Below are 24,414 nucleotides of genomic sequence, written 5' to 3' on the forward strand. Positions count from 1 at the left end.
TAGTCTGCTGATGAATGAGGTTATGAATGAGAAGCATGAACCCACCTCCACGAAATAGAAACAGGGCAGCAGGCTGACACTGTCTTTGGTCAGGATCCCCTTCTCTCTGGCAGACATGGTCAGGCCTCGCTCCAGATATCCGAACAGATACGAGATGCGACGAGGGAAGAAAGGCTGAGCTCTTCCAGGCTTCGTGCCGGGATCAGGAGCGCTCCATGCCGCCGTGTGGACGCGGATGCCAACACTGACGGTTGCACGGTATCCGGTCCGCACTCCCGACACTCGGATCTGCACGGCCCCTAAAGCTCTGCTGGGGGGAACGCACTGACCCGGTTCCGTGCACGTTCACCGACGAGCTGTCAGGTACAGACCGGAGCCACACTGTGGAGCCCCACCGACGGAGGCAGGAGGAGGGGGAGGAGGAGGAGGAGGAGGAGAGGGAGCGCAGGCGCACTGTGGAGCAGTTGATACTGATTGGACGGATGACAGTGACTGCAAGCAAACCTGTCAGTGTCACATTGGTTTCTGTGTCTCTGTCCTTTTGGCACATGTTGGTGAATATGCAGGCAACATTTGATAATTTGATGAGCTCCCACTCTCACAGGCCACGTGTCACAACCAGGTGGACTGACTTGAATTCCATTCTACCAGCAGCCTTTATTTATGGGATGGCTGAACACCACTGATTAGCACAGGGACATTTTTGGCCCAAAGTTTCTCCTGTGTTCTCCTAATATTCAACATAACATCCATACAGCCATAAAGAAGCCAGTTTACAAAGACAGTTCTGCCCTTGGGTCCATGCATCAAGCAATATTGATCACAATTGTTTAAAAATAGCAATTCACCAGTTTGATTCTCATGCCCGATACATTTGAACCACTCCTCCGATATGTTTCATGTTTTATTTCTATCCAAGAAACCATGTGGACAACCCCCAGTTGTGGAAAGAAGGCTATTGAAGTATATTATCCAGTTTATTTAACAAGCATATTGGATATTATAATTACTGTATATGTTCATGTATTATTTTACAGTTATTCTAATCACATAGACACACACATAGCCTATAACCCAATTTAGTCCCTCAAAAAATTTGTTTCATATCTTTATTGATGAGGACAACATTAATCATGAGCTCTGTAAATGTAAAGTGTTTTTCTGCCTGTAGTCTTTTGATGAGGATTGCAGGATGTGTCTAAAACCAATAAAGTGACCGGTTAACATTGAATAGTAAGAAGCTGAAATCCACGAGATCAACATGCAAGTTATACAAATCACACAGAGCAACAGGGGGAAGCAAAACATTGATGCAAAACATCTGAATAAACCACAAAACCACAACAAACTATACTGTTGTTAAGCATTGATCATGCAGAGACACAGAGAGCACATATTGAGTTTGTCAATTTGAAATTAGTTATTTCAATTTATTATATTAAATTGAGAGAACACACACTGCACCGCAAAGACATGGGATAGAATTGTAAAAATTATTATCACCACATTGTAACAAATATTAATCTATATGTTAATATTTACCCAAGCCATACAAAGCAGACCAAGTAAAACAGTGTTGGCCAAAACATATACACTCACATGCCCATGTCAATATATGGCAGATAAGAGATTTTTCAGTAGACATTGAGTATCATTGACCCCTGGCTTGATACATATGATGTGGTTTTATTGACGTGTCCTGCAATATAGAACAGATCTGGGATAGTTATATTAACCCCAATTGATAATTCTGTTTATATTTTACACAAGTGCTCATGAATATGCAAAGTATATAGCTGCATCTGTGTTCATAACACCATACGGTCGAGTGCTAATTAATGTGTGTCACTGTCAACATTTCAGTGTGTGTTGCTGTGATGGAGGACGCTGTCATCACAGAGTTACAGAGGTGTAACCGCTGAGCTCTGACACACTAGCTGCTTGCCAAGGTTTCTTCCCACTGCTCCATGACGGTAAGTGGACACCACGTGCACAGTAAGTCCCAGTGTGTGTAATAGGACTCTTATTACTACTAGTGGAACAGATACAGAGTCCAAAAACATGATGTTACATATCAAAGTGTTCAGGTCAGAAACATGTGTCTGACATACAGCGAATCAGAAAGGAAAGGTATCCTGTGCTCTCTATTTGACATGTTTAGTAAAATGCTTCAATGTAAATATTCACCTTGTTAGGAAAAGAGTAAACAAAATATCTTATAAAACATAAAAATATAGCAATACTTGTCTGTAGTAGAATATTTGTCAGACACATAAGTAAAACAATGAGGACTGAGTTGCTTGGTAAGACAACACACATACACACACACACACACACACACACACACACACACACACACACACACACACACACACATTTGCTGGCATGAATACAAATGCATGACGCATCTCCACTTTTTTCCACTGTAAAAAAAAATGAAGCCTCTGCTATCTTGTGTTGATGACATCACTTAGAGCCAGAGTCTATGTAGTAGTGATCGTGGAGTAGAACCGTTGAAATGACTCCCTGCACACTTGCACACTTGCTTGACCAATCTCAGGCTTGGCTGTCAATCGGGATGTCTCAGCCCATTTCTAAATATGTAATTTAAACTAAATCGCAAAAAATAAACACTTGAACATTCATTTGTGTGATAAGAACTAATAAGCAGATTGAAATGCAGCAGAGGCCTCTGGGGAGTGGGGATTTGGACCAGGGATGCAGCCAGCCACCAGTGCCTATAAAAATGTTTTTGTTTCACTTTGGAGAGTTGTCATGTTTAGTCTTAACAATCTACACTTTGCAGTTACCTGGCTGAGACTAACACAGTCCAATACATCAGTCAAGCAAGAAATCCATGGAGGTTATAATCATCTGTTGTGGTTGAAACTCTAATAGAGAGATGCTGTTTAAACTTCATGACAACTGTGTCAGTCGGGGTAGGCTACAAACCAGTTGTCTGTACATTCAAATAATAGCAGCAATTCTATATTTTGCAAATAATTTGTAATTTCTATGTTTTAACATAATACTGTGGCTCCTCCCTCAAGCTCACACCAACACATACTGATGTGTTCAAAGTGGTAAGTTGTATTTGGTCTTGTATGTGTTTAGTTTGGATGAGTTACCTGATCTCCGACATTATTTGAATGCAGCACTCACCTCTGTCCAGCAGAGACCGACCTGAGCAGGCGCATGCGTGGTAGCAGCGGAACCCTCGTGCACGCAGCACCACGGTATCCTGTAGCCTCATTAAAATAACGAAGATGCGGAAAAGTGTTGCGGGCTGAAAGCTGGAGCTGCCGGACAATCGCGGGAGACCTGCACCCGGCGGACAGTGTGGCTGTCACTCGGGTTGAACTTTGGCTGCTGATGCCGCTGTTCCCCCCGCTGAGGCTCCGGAGAGGCGGCACTAACTCCAGGAGCTGTCCGAGGTAGGAGTCTCTCCCCCGGTGTCCTTCATCCGAGCCGCAGCCGCTCATCTCCTCCGCCACCGGCAGGGAGTGCACCAGTGTGTCCCTCTCTGAAGCCACACAGCTTCCAGTACCCACTGGCTGTCGTCAGGTTAGTGATCATTATAGGAATAACTGGACGAACACAGCTTTTCTCTTCTGCCTGCTTGTCTGATCTGTAAACTGAACCTCGACGAGGGAAGAAACTATTTTCTCTACAGCTGCAATAACGTGACACATTGCATCTGTGGCCACCTAAAGTCCAGTCATTGAACTTCGCACCGTCAGGAAGTTTGAATGCTGAATGTTGTAACCCGGACACAGGCCAGTAGCCTGTAGAGCAGAGGGGCTGAGTTTGCTTCAGTGAAAGCTGCTTCTATGCTCAGACTTGGATTCGGGTTAATATATCCATGTTTAAAGAATAGCTCTGTGGGGCATTGGAAGATATTTAACAAGCACAGAAAGTCTAATGGAAAGGTGCTTGAAGTTGCATCTAAAGTGTATGAGCCCATATTTAAAAAACTCTGACTAATGCATGGGGAAAAATGAAAAGAAAAAAACATGCAAACAGCTAATGAAGAGAACTTGAGTGTTTATCTTTGGTCATGATCGCATGCACACAACGACAAAGACGCCCCTCCATCTTGACTGTTTTCGCATCACCCCCAAATCTCCCTTTTTAACAGGAAGACACTTTTAGCAGAACTGGACTCAGTGTGAGCGGCCGTCTGCCTCGACAGGTTGTGGTGAGCGGAGAAAAATGGGGAGGAGAGGTGGGTGGAGAAGGGAAGGAAGAGAGAGATGGGACAGTGGGGGTGAATTATTCTTATCCTTACTATCATTACAATTGTTATTGTTGATGAGGAGTGTCAGATCTGGATTCTGCAGGTCCTGCAGATGAGAAGGGTTGGGTACGCAGCGGTACTTCTTTTCTGATACTTTACTCTCTCTGTTCAAGAAAAAAACGTTTTTCCTGCATAGAGAATAACGAGGCATCGTAAAAAAAAGAGACCCAAATGAACACTGTAAACGAACATAGTGGAGCTGTGCATGGCTCCCTGGGTGCCTGCACATTGACTCGCCATCGTTCTGACTGTGTGGACTGATCAGAAATGAGCTTGGCTTGATCACGTTCCAGGGGTGAGTCACATTAATTTGCTCTCTTGCTCTTTATCTTACGTATACTCTCTCTTTCACTCTCACTCATGTCTATATACCCTCTCACCCAGATGCACTCACAGGTACCAAAATTTGGGACTGATTACCGACGTAATTCGGTCGGTACCCTTAAAGGTACAGAGTTCGGTACCCAACCCTAGAGATGAGACCACAAAGAAGATTATGGTTCAGGTTAGAAATAGACTTTACTTACAGTCCAATGATCATACACAAGAAGTTCTAAACAGGGAAGCAGCACAAGGCCTTTGTCCTCACTAATCACTATATAATCCACTACATAGTGAGTTGGCCATTTTGTAGTGCTGTCTGAATGTAGTGGATTTTTTTGAGTCATTGTTCCCCACAATGATCCGGAAAAGTAGTGGACAACCCCCGCTCAATAACCGAGCAATATATACCATCATGCACTGCGCTCCTGGCCAAGAGGAGAGAAGGCAGATTGAAAAGCTGACCTGTCGTACAAATGCAAATATGAGTGGCACAGTACAAACTGCAGCAAACAAGTATATTTCTACCTTTAAACATGGTCATTCGACATGTTTTTACCCTAACAGTATTTATACTAAGTGTAAAATAAACATTTTTTTTTTACTTTTGCCGATGATCTCAGTATATAGTTCTCTACATAGAAGTCACTATGACGTAGGAGTGAGTGAGTGAGAGGGTGATTTCAGACACAGCATAGGAGAAGCACTGGACTCCAAACACACACAAGACAAGCTGGCACGGAACGAAGGGAAGGACGGACATTTTAAAAGGGTTTCTTGGTGGGAAAAGCAGGGACAGGAGTCTAATCCGGTGCAGGTGTGTGTTGGCTATAGTAACCAGGAAGAAGAAGCTCCAAGAACAGGAAATGTTAGTAATCTTCCAAATAAAACAGGAAGTGGACTGGATGGCACAGTGCACACTAAGATGGGGACTGAGGCCTGTGACCCCCACTAATATGTCACTGGTTTTGGGAGGTTGTCATTCTCTCCTCAGCTCACTTTAATGTTAACTGATAAACAGTGTTTGCTGTGTCACTGATGTTAGTCGTGTGAGGTCATGTGAGTTTTATTCATATTTAGTGAACCTTGTCCTTCAAACTTTTAGTATTGTGGTGGCTGTGGCTGAGGGGTAGAGCGGTCGTCCTCCAACCAGAAGTTCGGCAGTTTGATCCCAGTCTTCCCCATCTGCATGCCGATGCGTCCTTGGGCAAGATGCTGAACCCTGAATTGCCCCTCATAGAAAAACAAGTGCTGCTAATAGATGCACTGTATGAATGTGTGTGTGAATGGGTGAATGGCAAACTGTCCTGTAAAGAGCTTTGAGTGGTCATCAAGACTAGGAAAGCTCTATATAAATACAAAACCATTTACAAACCATTTATTGTCTTGGTCATATTAAATCATATTAATTCAAAACACTTTACTTTTAGTTCAGACCGAGAATTACCATTTAGTCAAACATAAATCAATTTAACATCACAACTAGGCCTTCCAGGATAATTACATTATCGACTTATTGTACAATATATTGGCATGACCATGATCATTTTTGCCGACCTCGATATTGCCCCTTTGTTAACTGTAGCGACCATTGTTGGATCGTGTCACTGGCCACCTATCAGAGTTCATTCAATCAGTCAATAATCCAATCGCAACCCAGCGTGTTTTGAAACACTATACTCTATGGAAGTGGCTGCAGGCTGATGAGTGTAGGGATCTGAGAGGATCGTCTGTTTTACCTTTTATAAAAGCGTGTTGTAACGTCAGTCTGTTGTCGCCGCTCTGGAGCAGACACCTCGTCTCTAAAGTCGAAGGTAGGAGGAAATCATCTGGTGGATTGTTTATTCCCTGTAGAGTTCTCCCGGAGCCAGCGGCCTTGGTTAAGTTAAAGGCCAATGCCGTACGCCTGACTGACTGACCGACTTGACCATTGACGGTACCGTGATTGCCCTGTACATACTGTATATAGAAACACCGTTGTATTGAACTGCAACACAGACACAATCAAATTTTATTTGTATAGCCCATATTCACAAATCACAATTTGTCTCATAGGGCTTTAACAAGGTGTGACATCCTCTGCCCTTAACCCTCAACAAGAGTAAGGAAAAACTACTAAGAAAAAACTTTAACAGGGTAAAAAGAAGGTAGAAACCTCAGAGAGCCACATGTGAGGGATCCCTCTCCCAGGACGGACAGAAGTGCAATAGATGCCACGTGTAATGGAGAACATCAGAAAGATAAGGGTATTTACAGCCTTAATTAGAATACATTTTTTTTAACATAATGGTAAGGTGTGTCAATGTTTAAAGTATTTATACAGAAGAAAATGTCTGATAGAAATGAAGGGAGCAGCAATGACAATTGAAATGGAGGAGTTATTGCCAGTAATGGTAGAGTATGTGAGTAGGCATGTTGTATATCAAGCAGTCATGTTGTAATTATAGTCCACGGTCAGCTGCCACCAGGATCACAATCCACCACCACGATCCACAGTCAGGATCCACCATCACGATCTGCAATCCACCATTTTGATCCACCATCAGCTGCCACCAGGATCACGATCCACCACCACTATCCACGATCAGGTGCCACCACGATTACGATCCACTATCGGTTCCCAACCTTTTTAGGCCACGCACCCCCTTCTACATCCCGCCCGGTTTCACGCACCCCCAATCCCCCACACCTTCAAAAAATAAAAACGCAACAGAGCCTATTTATAGCCGCATTAAATGCATCATCTTTAATCATGAACACATGATCAGTACACACGTAACAAAAGAATCAAGAGATCGCAACAATGCGCTCTCACATTCGAATGAAACTGAAACACTGCAACAAAGTTTCAATAAATTTCAACAAAGTTACACAAGCCGTCACTTTTAAAGAGCAAAGAGGCCCATCATGAGAGAACATGGGAAAAATGCTGTCATATTTTCAGCCGCATTAAAGAAAAATTGCATCAAATTTAATTTACAATTAACCATACATAACAGCGGTTACGGAAATTTGAACACCATTAATCTGAATCAAATTACAATAAAATTACACACGATCCACCAGTAAAGAGAGAGAAGAGAGAGAGAGAGAGAGAGAGAGAGAGAGAGAGAGAGAGAGAGAGAGAGAGAGAGAGAGAGAGAGAGAGAGAGAGAGAGAGGGAGAGGGAGGGGGAGAGGGCACCATTACATTTTTCCTCTCGCGCACCCCCTAGAGGCAGCTCGCGCACGCACCACACTTTGGGAATCCCTGCACTATCACAATCAATGTGGACTATGGTGGCATCCCATCGTGATGGTGGATCATGATCGTGGTGGCTGATGACCGTGGAATATGATTACAACAAGACTGCTTGATATACAATATGTCTACTCAGATACTCGACCATTATTGACAATAATCCATCAATTAATTTACCTTCCATTATGCTACAAACTGTTTATTCTAACCAATGCTGCAAATACTCTTTTTTTTTTCTGATGTTCTCCATTACACGTGGCATCTATTGCACTTCTGTCCGTCCTGGGAGAGGGATCCCTCACATGTGGCTCTCTCTGAGGTTTCTACCTTCTTTTTACCCTGTTAAAAGGTTTTTCCTTACTCTTGTTGAGGGTTAAGGGCAGAGGATGTCACACCTTGTTAAAGCCCTATGAGACAAATTGTGATTTGTGAATATGGGCTATACAAATAAAATTTGATTGATTGATTGATTTGATTGATTTCGCAATCCACCGTCATGATCTATGGGCCATGATCGCAGCTCACCATTATTATCACAATCATCCAGCACGACACAGAATCCGCCATACAGGATCCACCATTACGATCACGATCTCTGATTCATGATCCACCATCATAATCCACGATGTGGCCGCAGCTGCGGCCCTGGATCTGCGGACGATAAGGCAAAGGGACTCCGGGGAAGAAGTCAAGTCAGTAACATGTATTGATGAGATATTAATTTCTTTGATGTGATCAGGATTGAGAAGAGGAAGGAGAAGCTGGGAAGAGAAGCTCCATGTGTCATGTGTCCCCCGACCTTCTAGACCTATAGCAGCATAACTAAGAGCAGGTCTAAGACAAGCCTGGACCGGCTCTAACTATAAGCTTTATCGTAAAGGAAGGTTTTAAGCCTACTCTTAAACGTACAGATGGTGTCTGCCTCCCGAACTGAAAGGGGGAGATGATTCCACAGGGGAGGAGCTTGATAGCTGAAAGCTCTGGCTACAGTGAATTCAAACTGATAACAGAATGCTGTTTTTTTTCTTGTTGACTCATAAAGACAGTTAGCTGGCAGGAGAGCTGCTTCTGGGGATATTGAAACCAAATCAGAGGTGAGATTGAATATGGATTGAACACATTAGTGCTTCAGTAGCATTTACACACTGCTGATATCTGTGTGAAAGTTGGGGTTAAAGGCTGACAAAATGTAGTCCATATGAATGTGTTCTGACCACATCTAAAAGTACTATACATGGCACTTTAAAATTGTTTTTGTTATTATATATGCATATATGTATGTTATGCATAAATGTTACATCATGTTATCGTATAAATGCTTATTATTATACTGTTTGTTTTAGTGTTGTCCTTTCTGCACTGTTGCACTGGGACCATGCCAAGGCAAATGCTTAACAACCAAGCAACAATGTTCAATCAACTCAACTCCGTGACTGGAGTTGTACAGAGAAGTCAATTCAGATGTAGGAAAGGTGTGGGGGGGAAGTGTCTTTGAAACACACTGGTACCCGCAGGCTGTTACAGTGCATCGCATCGTAATGCTAACAGAGAGGCCAGAGAGGATCATTTCTACTGAATTCATTTCAGTAAAAAATGATCCGTGGAGTTCATTTCATTAAATTACAGTGACATTTTCTATGAACTACCTCTCACTGTGCGAAGAACAGCAGGTCTTTTAAACAGTGACAGGATGTTGTTGACCTGAAGTTATTGTTGAGTGTTTTTGCTGCTGAATGCAGATTTCCCATCAGAAATGAAACCCTGCAGTATCAAGTATTTTAAAGGGTTTGTTGCAGTTGTATTAGCCTTCAGCAAAGCCCCCGTGGGATACCAGATAGTAAATCCATGCAGAAGTGTTCAACTAGAATAACATTCATGCCACTTTCACTAATTTTGCGGTGGTGCTGTGTGTAATGAGGGCAGGCAGACTGCTTCTCAGCTTGATAAAGGTCACTGGAGTTCAAGCTGGGTGTGCATGCTGTGCTGCTCTGTAAATACTGCACTGTGTGCGTGTGTCCATTCAGGGTGGATTGTAGGACTTGTATTGCAAGGTTTATACAAAGGGCACACTTTGTCATTTTGTTTGAAGGGCTTGTTTTCCATCCCACATTATTGATGTGATATGAATGAATTGTCCGCTGGGAGAAGGTCAATGGTTAACCCCCAGCTTGTTCAGTCTGCATAGAGAAGCAGCAGAGTAGCCCTGTATGATTGTGAATGCGTGACTTGTAGTGAAAGAGAAAGACAGACAGGCAGACAGATGATGATACTACATCACACTACGTCACTTTCATTAATTGAAAATGAAATGTAGGTCAAGCTGATATTAGTTAATAATTCAAGAACAACTGTGTGGTACATGATGGCATAAAAGTCACAACACAACTTGGCTGTAGAGAGTCATTTGCACTCCAATCAATCTAAGCACCATTTGGAAACATTATTGGTCAGGAGACCTTCAGATAAAGTTGTACGCAGGCTATGTAAGCTACCATACCAGCACTAGAAATATGGGTGTGCATCTCAAAAATATGCATCCAAATGAGCATGGCCTGATGTCCTCAACTCATCTCATGTCTTAACCAGTACTTTGCTCCTTAATGTGTAGGCACTGTATGTAGATCTTTTAAGTGATGCATGTATCTTATTTTGGTTCACTCATTGAGAAGTGACTCATTGAATGACAGGCTGAAATACAAGGGAATCATTCTACACTTTTTTACATGGGACAAAGTATCTAATTTCAAGGTTTCTCATATTTTAATGTTCATAGGAGTCACATTCCAACGATAACAATAGTGCTTTGTGATTTGCATCCAATTCAGTGTAATGACAATTAATAGTTTTAGAACAATTAACATAAATACGTAATTTCCATCCTTCTCTGATGAAGCCAGAACAGCACTTGATGTACATCTACAGCTAGTATTACACATGTGCCAAGAACAGACAGACAGACAGACAGATAGATACATACATATATACTTAATTGATTCCAAAGGAAATTTAGAACAGACAAAGCACTAACTTTGAAGTGACCTCACCAATCAAAAGTGTCATCAAAGGTGATACATTAAAAATGTGCACCGTAAATAAGGACGACTAAGAGTCTACAGCTTTGACCTCTCTAAGGTACAGCAGTGCTTTCAATTAAATACTGATGTCAGCATATTACTATTCAAGTACAATGAATGCTGATGGGAATATGATGATATAAGTACAAAGCACATGCAAGAGAGAAAGGACAAAAACTTACTGAAACTCCAATTTTAGAAGTACAACAAATACAGAATCATATTTGTTATGGAAGTTTCCGCGACGCTGGTGAAAGGAGAACTCAGCCAGCAGCTGATGTCTTATGCAGAAGAGTTTAATGTAGACTTGATGCATCAATGAGACCAGAAGGTGAAACAATATACAAACGCTAACAGAGTAACATGAGCAATTGTTCACCCCCCAAGTCTGAAGATGTCTCCCACAGCATCCCCATATGTCTTCCTCTACTTGCGTCACCCATTTCAATAGGGTTACCTACCCTAACCTAATACTTGATTTTGAATAGGTTATGAATACTTTATTTATTCCGTTTATTCAGATTATGTTCGTCGAACATTACCCTTGGTAACGTACTGCTGGCTCTGTTGTCCATATATCATTTTAATCTATTGTTATAAAATGTTGAAGATAAAACCTTGTCTTTGTGTTAAAATTGTATATTTGCTGTTGCTAGTTTGTGTGGAGATAAATCTTAATATACATAATAAATACATTCTTATGGAACAAATAAACAAGAGTGGTTCTGTGGATTTACATTTAAAGATATACCAAAACATTAACTAAAAATGAACATGTATAAATGGAAATGAACAGAGACAGTGTGGTCAATATTAAATGTCACTTCATATTTTAATGTGCATGACAGTTTGGATAATCAATGATATTGTATATATATATTTTTTAACTTTGTACAAAATTAGACCAGTGAAGGTCAATTTTCTGGTTTGTGTTTAGTTATCTTCTAGTGACACCCAGTGGAAAGTATGGGACTGCAGTAGTTATTGTAGTATTAGCTCAGCAGAGTTCAGCAGAGCAGACTGAACTGTTGTGTGCTTTGATGTAGTGCATCAAAGTGTAGTTTAGATATAATCTATATCTCAGTTCTGAGATCAGAAGCCCACTATAGTAGTTAGTTATAGTAAAGTTAGTTTTATTTATATTTGGTAAACCTCATCCAGTTCTGTAATGTCAGTCCTGTGCTTAACTGGTTGTGATTTAGTGCATTAGACTGTGATATATTAATACATTTACAGTAGTTTGTACATTACCCACATCTATTTGGAAAGAATTGTTTTGCAATTGCATGCAGCTGGCTACTGCTCAGTGTGTTCTATTCATGCCTAAAATCTATTTAGAATTTCAATGATATGTTTTAATAGCCAATGCACTATACTTGGCTGTATGGAACAATATAATGTCCCATTGTTATGTGAGATCCCTGCCTCAGTTGTCTTGTTAATATAAATTGAAAAGGAATGTAACATTAGCAAATATCAAATCATTAGAGCATTCCTATATGTCCTATATATTCTTCCAGCTATTTTGTAGCCACTGGGTTACTCTTTGCTCTGAGTGGTATTACTTTTTTTTAATTGTGTGTCACCATGTTGCCATCATGTACTTTTCCCAGCAATTTCTCATCGACCTACATCATCTTCGTCTTGTGCACATCACTTCATCATCGATTAAAAAACGTTTTCGACAAATTTCATCAAACAAAAAGAACATTACCGTGATGATACATCTCTTTAATCAGCAAGGCCACTAACATGGTCTCTGCAATAGCAGTGCTTCTGTTAATATGTTTAATAGTAATAGACTCATTCAAATACAAAATAGACTAAATATAGTGTGTTGATAATCAAAACACACGATGCATATCAGACCAGCTGGTTTCATGGGTTAATATTAGGGATGAGCGTGAACACCATTATCTGTATCTGTTTAACCAACAAAATTATCCATATTCCGTATCCGTATCCGTCTTGAACCGGAAGTGGGCGGAAGTTGATATTTTAAGCCGGACATGGATATGGGTCAGAAGTTGCTATATTTATTGTTTATCAGAAAACTATTTACAGAACAGCCTTAGAATTGAGCTTCAGATCAGGTTTTTCATCACAAGAGTAAGATAACTATTCATATTATACTATTTATAAACTTCAGTGAATAAACTACAGTGAATCAATGAACACAACACATGCAGTATTAACAGGTATTAAGTAAAATGCAGGTTTTCATACTCAACGAGTTTTTACTTTTTAAAAATTACATTGTATGTGAGAGAGAGAGGAGCGCTCGCTCCATGTGCGTCTAGCCGGGTACACTCTGAATGTGTCATACAGGCTATGCTCTGTGTAGGGGAAGAGCTCTGTGTGTGGCTGGCCTATCAAGGAATGATGTGAACACAGCTATCCAATGGGGATTTTCATTAATCACGAGTACGGATATTGACACATTTTACTCGGATGGTACTCGTGCTCCGTAAAAGTACATTATTCGTACCAGATACTCGTTTCATCCGATTATTTGGCTCAACCCTAGTTAATATAATGTCCTGGATTTCAATTCAATCTAGAAACATTGTTGTTATTCCCTCTCAAATCGTTCCCGGCTGTCAAATTACATTCCGGTTAATTCAATACTGTCTCCAACAACTTGTGTTTTTCTCTCTGCAGTGGATGCTTATACGAAGAACAAGTCAAAATGCCTTCAAAGCAACTCAGTAGAAAAGAGCGAAGGATGCTCTACACCTCACTGGCCGGAGAGGTAAGTTCTCACTCCTAAAGACAGAAAAGTTAGATTGATATCTCCATTCTTTTATGGTTCTAAGTTCTCATATATGCTGTGTTTTACCATAAAGTTTACATTTACAGCGTATACATTTCCTCCTATTCCAGTTAAAGAAGATATATTATGCACAAGGTCACAGTGACCTCTCAAAGCCCATTTTTTGCCTTGTGAAAGTGATATCTCTGGAACTCCTTGAGGGAATCCTTTCACATTTGGCACAAACATTCAAAGGTCAAGGTCACAGTGACCTCACGTCACTGTGAATGATATATCAGGACTGCCCATAGGGAATTTCTTTACATCTGGCCAAAAGAATTTGGTGGTCAAAGGTCAGAGCTTTGTCAGTAGTTCTACACTATGTATTGCCCCATAAGTGTCAGCTTGACTGGTGGCTAGTCTGGCATTTCCCCTTTCAAAACCGGGTAAAACGCTGGAAGGAGTAGACCAATCACAACAGATTAAGCCAGCTGGCCCGTCAGAGTAGACTTTATTCAGAGGGGGGCCTTAAATAGATAGGCACTAAAACCAGAATGGGCCCTTTATATTTAAATACTTTATATTAACATCAGAGCGGGTCCTCTCTACAGAGGCCGCCATGTTTTTTTACAGTAGTAAAAACTGGACAAACTAAACACTTTTTAAGTTTTTATGACAACTGAAGGCTACAGGTTGTCTTTAATGTTTGGAAGGGGAGGGTGAGGTGAGGGGCATTCAGCTGCAACATGCAACTTCACCACTAGATGGCACTAAATTATACACACTGAACCTTTAAAAGTGAACACAGTTTTTTCATTTTACGTGGTCTTCAGTGCGCTGCTCTGTACACTCTGTTTGCTCTACTTGCCTGACAGTACAGTCATGTTCACTGCAGCGATTTCACACACACAAAATTGCATGCGCGTGCGTAACATTTTTATTAAAAAGTATTAATCACTTGGTTCTGTAGAAGAAGGTTTTTATGAAACAATAATGCTGCGCGAGCACAAATAACACTGCTGGTTTTAATGTGAACAATGAAGTGGATCAATAATCTCGCTTCAATTGACCTCCTCAAGTCTGCCTCGCCACTTTCCTGTCTCCAAAATATTCATATTCATGGCTTTTCAAGTTTCATTCTCCCATGAAGTTTGTGATTATATATCCCAATGTATGCGTGAGAAGTGGCGTACGCACAAAAGGGGGTCTGAAAGTTGCGGTTACAAATGAGGCACCTGGACTGGTGAAATACATGGATTCATTAAGCTCAGTTACTTATGGATTTTTTATTAAATTGTTTTTCTGAAAACAATCGGGACGCAGCATTTTTAGCTGTTGTTGACCTTCATGTTCACTAGTTAAAATAACAAATACTGCAGTGGCAGGTCCTCTTTTCTGTTTTAGCTACCTCTATTTCAGTGAATAATTTGATGACAGAACAAAATGAATCGTCTGCTTTGGGGTTCCGGTGACTGCACTCGACTCAAATAATCAATTGTTATTTTTTATTTTCAACAAATCCAAGAGAGTGAGACCTGTGCTCTAGAAGAGCCATCTACGGTTAGTGCCATGTCAGATTTATGAGTTGCATTCTCCAAGTAAAAGTTTCATTTATATCAGATGAATATTTTAAGCTGTATTTAGGTAAATTTACTTGATTTGCTGAATAAACAAATGTGAAATCTAGAGTTGTTGATTTCAGATTGTGGATTCAGGTAATCATTTACCTGCCATTTTATAACATCTTCCATTTTATCTGTATGTGTTGAGGATAACAAATGTTGAAGGTCGAATGAAACGTTACTCACTCTTTCTTTGTGGTACTTCTTCAAAAATTTTACCAAGTATTGCTGTAGAATATTATGATTTTTATAGAGGAGAATCTCTCCTTCTTACTTCTCTACTTTATAAAATACAAAACAAAATACAAAAAATAATACAGTATATATATATAAGGGGCAGGATCAATAATTCCAAGTTACCCATATAACATTTCCTTTTTCAGTAAGTGATACATGTTTTGTTTGCCAGAAAGGACATAAATGAGTCCCAAATACAAACAAATTCTTCTTGTTTACCTTTAACCATAAACAGCCCATTATTAATGTATAGTTTCTGCTCAGCAGAGAAAAGACACGTAGACACCAGACTGCACAATATTTAGCTTCAGTTCAACAATAAGTTCTGCAGAGGAGCTGCTACTGCAGCACAATGTTTTTTTACATGGGCGTTGCCTTGAATATGGCCATAAATGTGACTATTTCCTTGTATGAAAGTAGTCCCTTATACTCATATATATATATACAAGTACTATACAGTATGAAGATGTGCGTCTTCTGCTCCTGCAAATATTTCACAATAAAAAAAACTTTTTAAACAAAAGAATGGATTCCGTCAACAGAAATGCTGGAGTGCTTTTACTTTGAAACGCATACAGAAAGTGGTTTGAACATTTTAAAATGCATGTTTGTGACATAATTTCAACAGATAAACATTAAAACTCAGGTAAAAGATAATTTTCTCTGTTTATTCTTCTGTGAAACACAACGTTTATCTGTCTATGACACAAACATGTTTACAACACTTCCCGAACCTGTTTCAAAGTAAAAGCACTCCAGCGTTTCACTTTCTGAATCCATTCATTTGTTCTAACGGGGCTTTGATTGTTCTAGACAGACCGGAAGAAGCGCATCTTCATACCGTAGTGTCCTGGTGTTTAGTTTAGTACATAAACTGACTTGTATTGAAGGCAATGCAGGAGATAAACCAGCAGCTGACAGTCTGCCGTGTGAAAAACAGACAACCGACACACAGCCTCTCACCCTGTTCACATTGTGTAGATTGTAGCTACTAAATGTTCAAGTGGTTGCATTGCTGTTTAACTGATTGGTGCCATTTACCAACTCTCCATTGACTGAATGCTAATAAATCTCAGAATATGTTGAAAAACAAGAATGACTTCTTTCTATATAATTTTTTTTGTATAATACTCATTTCTTTCATTGGTTCATAGTGACGACCTACATCCTTGATAAACTTATAGTTTGGTATCCAGCACTGTGGGAGCATGTGGTCCAGATTGAAATATGTTCAGACATTGTATCCTCATCATTTTGGTGAGCTCCCACAGAGTGATAAGATCTACAGTAGGTCACAGACAACACTTGATGGTAGGAGTAGTTCATAGTTGAAAAAATATATAATTTATCCTTAATTTGAATAACTAGTGCAGTGCCCGTTCTAAACCTGCCTGTTCGCTTGGTCTGTGTTAATACTCTGGAGCTACTTTCCAACAGTTCTACAATATACCGTCACTGTTTTTGGATCACTGTTGTTTATATAATGTTTTTAGCCTAAATGTCCTCGGATGTCCTCCTCTGGAGCTGCGTTCGTGCATCACAGCGTACTTTTATACTAAAACATGGTGTAAATGCCACTGTTTCGAGTACAATTTGTATGTCGGGGCTTAAAGACACTTGGTTCAAACCACAGGAGCAGTTTTGGAGGCATGTTATGTTTTTTCTGTTGTTTTTTTACATTTGAAGAATCGGTCGACCTTTACTTCAAATATTTATTGGATTTGGTTGCAACACTGTTTACCCCTGAAACTCCAAACCCACCCCTCCATCGGCAAAGTGGTGAGTAGATAATGAGTGAATTTTCCTTTTTGGGTGAACTATCCCTTAGAGTCAAGTCTGATAAAATATTCCTGGCTACTTAAAGGCCTCTGATTTCAGCTTTTGAGATTGGATTTACAACGGCAAACCTGCATGTGTACAAAGTGTGGGACATAGTAGTTCAGGCTTGGAGGATCTAATGACAGATGCAATCAGGTCATTCTGTGTGGGATGTGTGGGATTCAGTGTTTTTGACTGGTCTCTGACTTATTTTTCATCTCTATAGACTCAACTTTATGGGAGTACAATATATAAATCAGTAAAATAACTTTTCTTTAATAAAAGTCTTAAAGAGAAACATTTCCATATGTCTAATATGAGGTAAACAATAACTATGTCCCATTTCAGTGTCTCCTGCGACACTGCGGTGTTTTCTCAGCTGTTCTAACCTGTATCTCAAAATCTAATCAAAGTGTAGAAAATGTATCTAGTAATATCTCACACACTACTTATATTTGGTGTGTCTGTAACATGGACTGTAGCCTATGCAAAACGGTTTGTAATGGAAAATCCAACCTTTGTTCTTTCTGCCTCATTTTCCTCTCTTCTATGAGAGATACATTTATATTTAGAAAATTGATGCAGCAGTAGGACTGATTATGAAGCCATTAGCATCGGGGCTAATTGTCATTCAGCTCATGTCATTTATAAACTGAATCAAGGCTTTGGTTGGAATTATGCATGGCCAGCAGGGAAGGTGGGGGTTAATAATTGTGTTGTCCATTGTCTGTCATTGATTATCAGAGACAGCTCTGGCCATGTCTTGCAAAAGAGCATTTAGAATGCACATTACATTTAGGATGATCATCATTATATTTCACAAAAAACAGTGTGTATGTTGTATATTTTATTTTGTTATTTAAAGGAATGCGGTTGAGGCGTGTTGTTCCGGGATTTGCCACTGGAGGGCACAGCCTGTACACTCAGAAAAGGCAGGGATAGGAGAGAGTATGTTTTTCCTTTTCTATCGCACATTTCTTCTGGTATAGACCTGCACTACTGTGACCATACATTGATACCAAATAACTCAATTACATAATGTAGTGGTATGTGTGTAGTACTATGTTAAGTATATTTCGTTGACTGTGGTACACATTACTCTTCGTGCAGACTAAAAGCTTTCTGGCGCTTCTGCACACCAGCAGCACAATCTAATATAAGCACTGTCAGTAGCACTACACTAGACCCAGCTATATGCACTTATCTATTAGTATCTAAAAAAAACGAGATGCTGCTGCTTTGCTTGCTTATGAAGTCTTACTGAAAGCTAGCTGCCTTGTTTTTGTGTATTAAAAATGCTATCTACGCTAATGGACCCTCAACTTAATGGCAATACACATTTCAGGAATGGAGCTCACAACTGTTTGTTTTTAAAATGTACAGAACTTAATGTAAGTTACTGTTCTTTAACTAAGTCTATTGGGCAGCAGCCAGCTTCTTTTGTGTGAAGAGTTTATGAATATTTTCTTTACAAATACATTTTAATGGTAATGCACAACTTATATAAACACACAGACTTGTACAATGCGACTACAAAGGACTACACAATTACTGAATAAAATCCACACCTTTCTTGCACTGTCCTGACAAAACCATCTCTTTCTCCTCAAGACATATATGGCATCAGATTTACTAACATTGTTGTTGTTCAGATTTAATAGTTCAAATCAGTTGGATGAAATCTATGTGAAAGCAGTTTGCTGAAGATGAGATTGACTGAATATGACAACATATAACAAGGACTAATGCTAAGACTTGGTCTAACTCTAAAAGTAGCTGACAAAAGTAAAAAAGAACACTGCCCACTAGTTGGGTTTTCCCGAAAGTTACTTTTGTTTTCTACAGTGTTAATGTGTTAACTAGCACATGTGTTGTTCTTGGTACTTTTCCCATTCATAAACACTGAATTGCAGATAACATTGACGCCATAAACATGCTGGCATGTTTCTTTGTTTGTTGCCTAGCAAAATTGTTTGCATAATTAAAGTAACTAATCCGGTTAGATAGCAACCGACCGTATGGGATGTTGTAACAAGTAAAGTAAAGAGTACGAGGCAATGACACTTTCCCCTGATCAATACCATACCTGGCATTCTATTGGTTGAGATTTTTTTAAAGGTGGGTGATTGGGGTTGGTTCAAATCCAGATCAGGTCTACAGTGAAGGTCCATAGGCTTCTGCATGGCACCAAAACTTGCCTTAATGCTACACAGTATGAGAGAGAGATATATATTTATACCAGCTATACCAGCCCAGATCAACAAGGTCCAAGTGAGATGTTGATGGACCAGGACATGTTGATAAGATTGGGCTAGTGCAAGATGGACAAGAACTGAAAATATTGAATTGATGGAAAGCTATGATAATCGGTTGCATGCAACATGGAACTATGGACGAGCAGAAGACCAACATCCACAATTACCTAGTACCTTGGACTACAAGGCTAACAGTGCAACACTGGAGGCCAACTCTGTTGCACATATGCCTGAACCCCCTCAGCCAGATCATTGCAAAGAATGAAAATGAATACAGATTCAGAAGTGGAGTGACTATCAGCCACCTCTCATACATACCTCATACCTCTTGAACGAGATAATGAGTCAAGACACAAAAACTCGAAACAAAGAACGGAAGGTTCCACCCAAAGCCCAGCTAACTGAGACTCTACAAGCAAAGAAAAGAGGGAGGGTAAGGATTAATGGGCCATGATCCAAGATGAAACGTGGTGTATCCACAAAGACATCAGGGAGAGGCCCTCTGGGATGGCCCCTGGGATGAACTGCTAAGAGAGTACCTCAGTATGCATGAGAGTGGATGATGAGGAGGAAGAGAACATATTGTGGACGACCAAGTCCCTCCGTTGGATGTATTATTGGCTAAAAGAATGAATGGAACAGTTGTAGAAGGTCCAGAGTGGTCCCTGTGTATCCCTATAGGAGCATCAGGGGCTGTGACTTTAAACTGATGGTGCCAACAGATTTCTGGTCCATCATCTGTCCAGAAGAGTGCAGTGCTAGGTTCAGCTAAGATGCTGTGCAGAACCCTTAAACTCCTTGACCTTTTGTAAAGGACCCAAGCTTGAGGAAAAACCCCAATGTCGGGGTTTGAGTGAGATTTCTTTAATATTAGGGTGTATCTGAGAGCAGACAGTTTTGAGCAGGAACAGAGCAAGTTTGTCCTCTAGAAGGGATCATTTGAGAAAGAGCAAAATCTGAACATGAAATGAAGAAATAATGCTCTCAAATGAAAGACAAGGCTCTTGAATAAAGATGATATAAAACTGTTTTTGCTGATCTCCTCATACAGACTGGAATATAAAGCAGGACTATGCACAGTCACACCCCTCCCTCCTCTCACTGCCCGTTTCCAGCAGGACATCTGTTGAATGTATACAGATTTACTTATTAACAAATGGTTTTGTTTTTTTCCTGAGAGGACAAGGAATCAATTAGATTGGATTAGAACACTAATGCTTTGAGTAATCTGATAGAGGACGAAGCTTGTGCTAGCCTGCTGCCGCCTCCTTTCTAGGAACAGAATAGAAGACAGCCAACAGATGTGTGTTGGCTCATCAGTTATAAAGTTAAGAGCTAAGCAACTTCACGGCAAAGAAAGAAAGGTGATTTCGAACGACATACCGACGTATGACTTTTTCATCATATTTTGGACGACATACAAAACTGACTTTTTAGGTGATTTCGAATGACATGCTAAACTATGACATTTTTAGGTGATTTCGAACGACATGCTAACCTATGACTTTTTTATCATATTTTGGACGACATACAAAACTATGAGTTTTTAGGTGAATTTGAACGACATACCGACGAATGACTTTTTGATCATATTTTGGACGACATACAGAAGTGCCTTTTTAAGTAATCAGACACCTAATTGTTGGCTTTGCAAACATAGATCAAAGAGTACAAAATTCACTTATGTAGAACACTGTCCACACAGGTCCAGTCTAAATGTTTAATGTTGATCTTATATGTCAAAGACCGTTTATAGGCACAGACACCTGCATGCAAGATTTAATTGATTGAAACCCAATTAAAAATGTCTCTTTTTTACTATATACAGAGCATCTAAAACTGTATAAAAAAGTGCAGGTGCTGATGCAGCAGGGTTTCAGCTCTAATAAAATCATCTCAGGTGTAAAATATACAGTTCCAGCTGTGGTATGTCTGTTTGTTTGCTTTTTCCACAAACTATAATGATGTATTAAATGCCACAGGCACAATTGTCAGTAAGTCTGACTGTATTTTGTAGTTATTGTAATTTATTTATGTAGTTCACGTTCTCGTTTTTGTTCACTTTTATGTAGATTTTTTTTTTACGAAAACCAAACATCTCAACTGTGTCAGAAATTGCAGTTAAATATGATCTGATCAAGTACTTGAACATTGATGCTGTGAAATGATTGATGATGATTATAAATAATCGCCCTCATGTTCTCATCTTAAATGGTATCAGCACTATGTCTAAGTATGTTCTGTGTGTAGGCGTGCTACTACACTTATGACAAGGTATTTTCATACTGCATATAACCTGCGATCACATGAAAATCCTTTATGACCTTGAGAACAGTTAAAACATGACACATGCATCCGTCAGTTAAGGGACAGTAAGTACCACCTGTGAACTGCAATGATACAGTATTGTTGATTATGATGATATTGATGTTCATAATCACTGATGGAACACAGTTTGAAAGTGAGGTTCTATAGGTTGTCAAAGAAATTGTATTCTCTCAGATGAGAATCTATGTCTTATAGAAACCTGACCAGGGGGAGATCAACAGCCTCGCCTGCAGATCGAGCCCCTCACAATACTCCCTCCGTTGTCAATTGGGTCCTCCAAATGTGCCAGCATTTATTTCAACTGGATTGTGTTAAATGGAGGGGGGGGTGCTTGTGTAGGGCAACACCAAGTTAACCACAAACGCGTGTTTTGATTAGCAGCACATGTTTCCATTGCAGCATGGTTAAACCTAACCTGTAGTACCGGTTAACCTTAAAGTTACTCTCGAAATCACAAAGTCAACCCTGAAGTTACCTTGATTAGCCAGTAGCCTTGCTTGGTAGTTCAGGCCCCAGGACAATGATCCAAAGCAGACCTCAAAATCCACATCAACACTCACAAGCTTTAGCTCTTGGATCAGCTGTCACAGTCCCCTGAAATCATTGAAATGTTGTCGATTTTGTTTTTCAATTTGATCTCAAGGCCACCTGAAACAATATAAGAACCCAAAGTGATCTGCAAAGAAGAGTGGGTGGAAATCCCAACATCAGGAATATAATGATGCAGTCAGCTACAAAAGTAATCAAGTGAATATCTGCAGTGAGTGAATGGAAGCCTCTGCCATGGAAAGGGCATGACCTGGGTGAAGTCTGCCACTTGGCTCGAGGCCCACACAACAATGAGTGTGATCAAAAGTTTTGTAGATGGATGGATGGATGAGAATAATGGAATTATTAAAAAAGAGAGCTGTGGTTGACCCTCAGCTTCTGAAGTGCTGTATTAAATAGACGGCCTAATTTTGAATAAAATCTTTAGAGAGATTACACTTTGTTTATTAGTGTCTTTGTAATAAATTGATGTGATGAGCAGATCACCTTCAATAATTGAGACACCTACTTCCCTTTGTCACCCGTTTGGATGCAAGTCATTAGCAACATGTTAAATGGTTCTCCCACAAACCTGTCCTTCCATTGCTTTAATAAACAACAATGGCACCTGAGATGTTAACCGTAGACTGGAATTGACTTATTGTGACAATATCAATCCACCTGTTCTGTTCTTTTGTACTGTATGTTGTATTCTTAAATAAAAGCAGGTTTCCCCTTGGTTCTTGGAATTTACCAGAAATCAGTTGCATATAATCTAATTCTGTTTAGAACTTTACATTGTGCTATTCTACTAAAAGAAACACAAGTAAAAAAAAAAAAAGACAATGTTAATAAGTCATAGGAAAATCTTTGCCAGACACAGTCAAAATGTCCCACCAAACCTGACATTAATATGATAGTTAACTTACTCTTATTGTATCATATTAATGTTTTACCCTGTTGATTGATTAGGGGGATCAATAATTGCCATTAGGGATTGTCACCTGATGACAAGAGTTGTATTTGAAACATGTTGTGGAAAAATAACTTTTTTAACATAACATAACATAGTTATGAAAAATTGAGAATGGAAATAATACCTTACTTAAAATCCCCAACAGTGAACGATGCCATTCTAAGGATTTGGTAAATGAGTGATGGTGAAATATAATAATTTTAATCCAATTTGAACAGAATCAGCAAAACATTAACGGAGTGACTGATGAAAACAGACATTAAAACGCTAACACCTGCCGTGTGCTGCTGTATTTGCATAGACCATCTGGTCCCATCTCTCCTCCCACTTGTGTGTGATGTGCTCTGTGCTTTTCCCAAAAATATCACACTAACAGGTCGAATTATTTCAGGTCAGGAAAACAGCTGCATATCATAGTATTATAGCATGTGATAGTTGTTTTTACACACGCATAATGTCCAGTATAGGCAGAGCTAAATCCTGTTGGCTTTACCTTCTATAAAATCACTTCCTGAGAATTTTAGTTTGACGCCTTTAAATATTGTAACTGACAGACTGGCATCTTGTAAGATTCAGCTATCTCCTTAAAACTGGTGTAAAGCAAAATGTCAATAACAAGGCATCAGAACTAGACTGTGTATTTGAGATGGTGTGAGGAGGAAAACAGCCTAAGCAAGCCTCGGAAGCATTAAGGCTGTCTTGGGATACGTCATTAATTGAAACACTAACAACCCTAGAGAGTTTTGATCTACTTTGTAATGAGAGAGAGAGAGAGAGATGTGAGAGAATCTTCACACATTACATCTGTTCACCATGAGGAGAATAGAGCTCACACCACACACACTCCCTTCTCTCCAAGCAATTTCCAACGTCAGGTTATAGATAAAGTGCCAACCAGCAGTACATTGTAGTGGCTACGTTAAAGGACTTACCCAATTCAGATGCCCCAGACAGAGAGGCACCAAC

The 24,414-nt window shown here is 39.8% G+C and overlaps 1 protein-coding gene across 1 annotated transcript in view; it reads left to right on the forward strand.

Annotated features, from left to right (window-relative positions):
* Positions 1-3,230: 3,230 nt before the first annotated feature.
* LOC118098944 (phospholipid phosphatase-related protein type 5) overlaps positions 3,231-24,414 on the forward strand; it is a 100,375-nt gene continuing 79,191 nt past the window's right edge. Inside the window, exons 1-2 of the mRNA XM_035143220.2 lie at positions 3,231-3,564; positions 13,594-13,684. Of these exons, the coding sequence (XP_034999111.1) occupies positions 13,622-13,684 (63 nt within the window). The 5' untranslated portion in view covers positions 3,231-3,564; positions 13,594-13,621. The remainder of the gene's footprint in view (positions 3,565-13,593; positions 13,685-24,414) is intronic.

The sequence above is a fragment of the Hippoglossus stenolepis genome, chromosome 19 (genome assembly GCF_022539355.2).
Source record: "Hippoglossus stenolepis isolate QCI-W04-F060 chromosome 19, HSTE1.2, whole genome shotgun sequence".
Lineage (NCBI taxonomy): Eukaryota > Metazoa > Chordata > Actinopteri > Pleuronectiformes > Pleuronectidae > Hippoglossus > Hippoglossus stenolepis.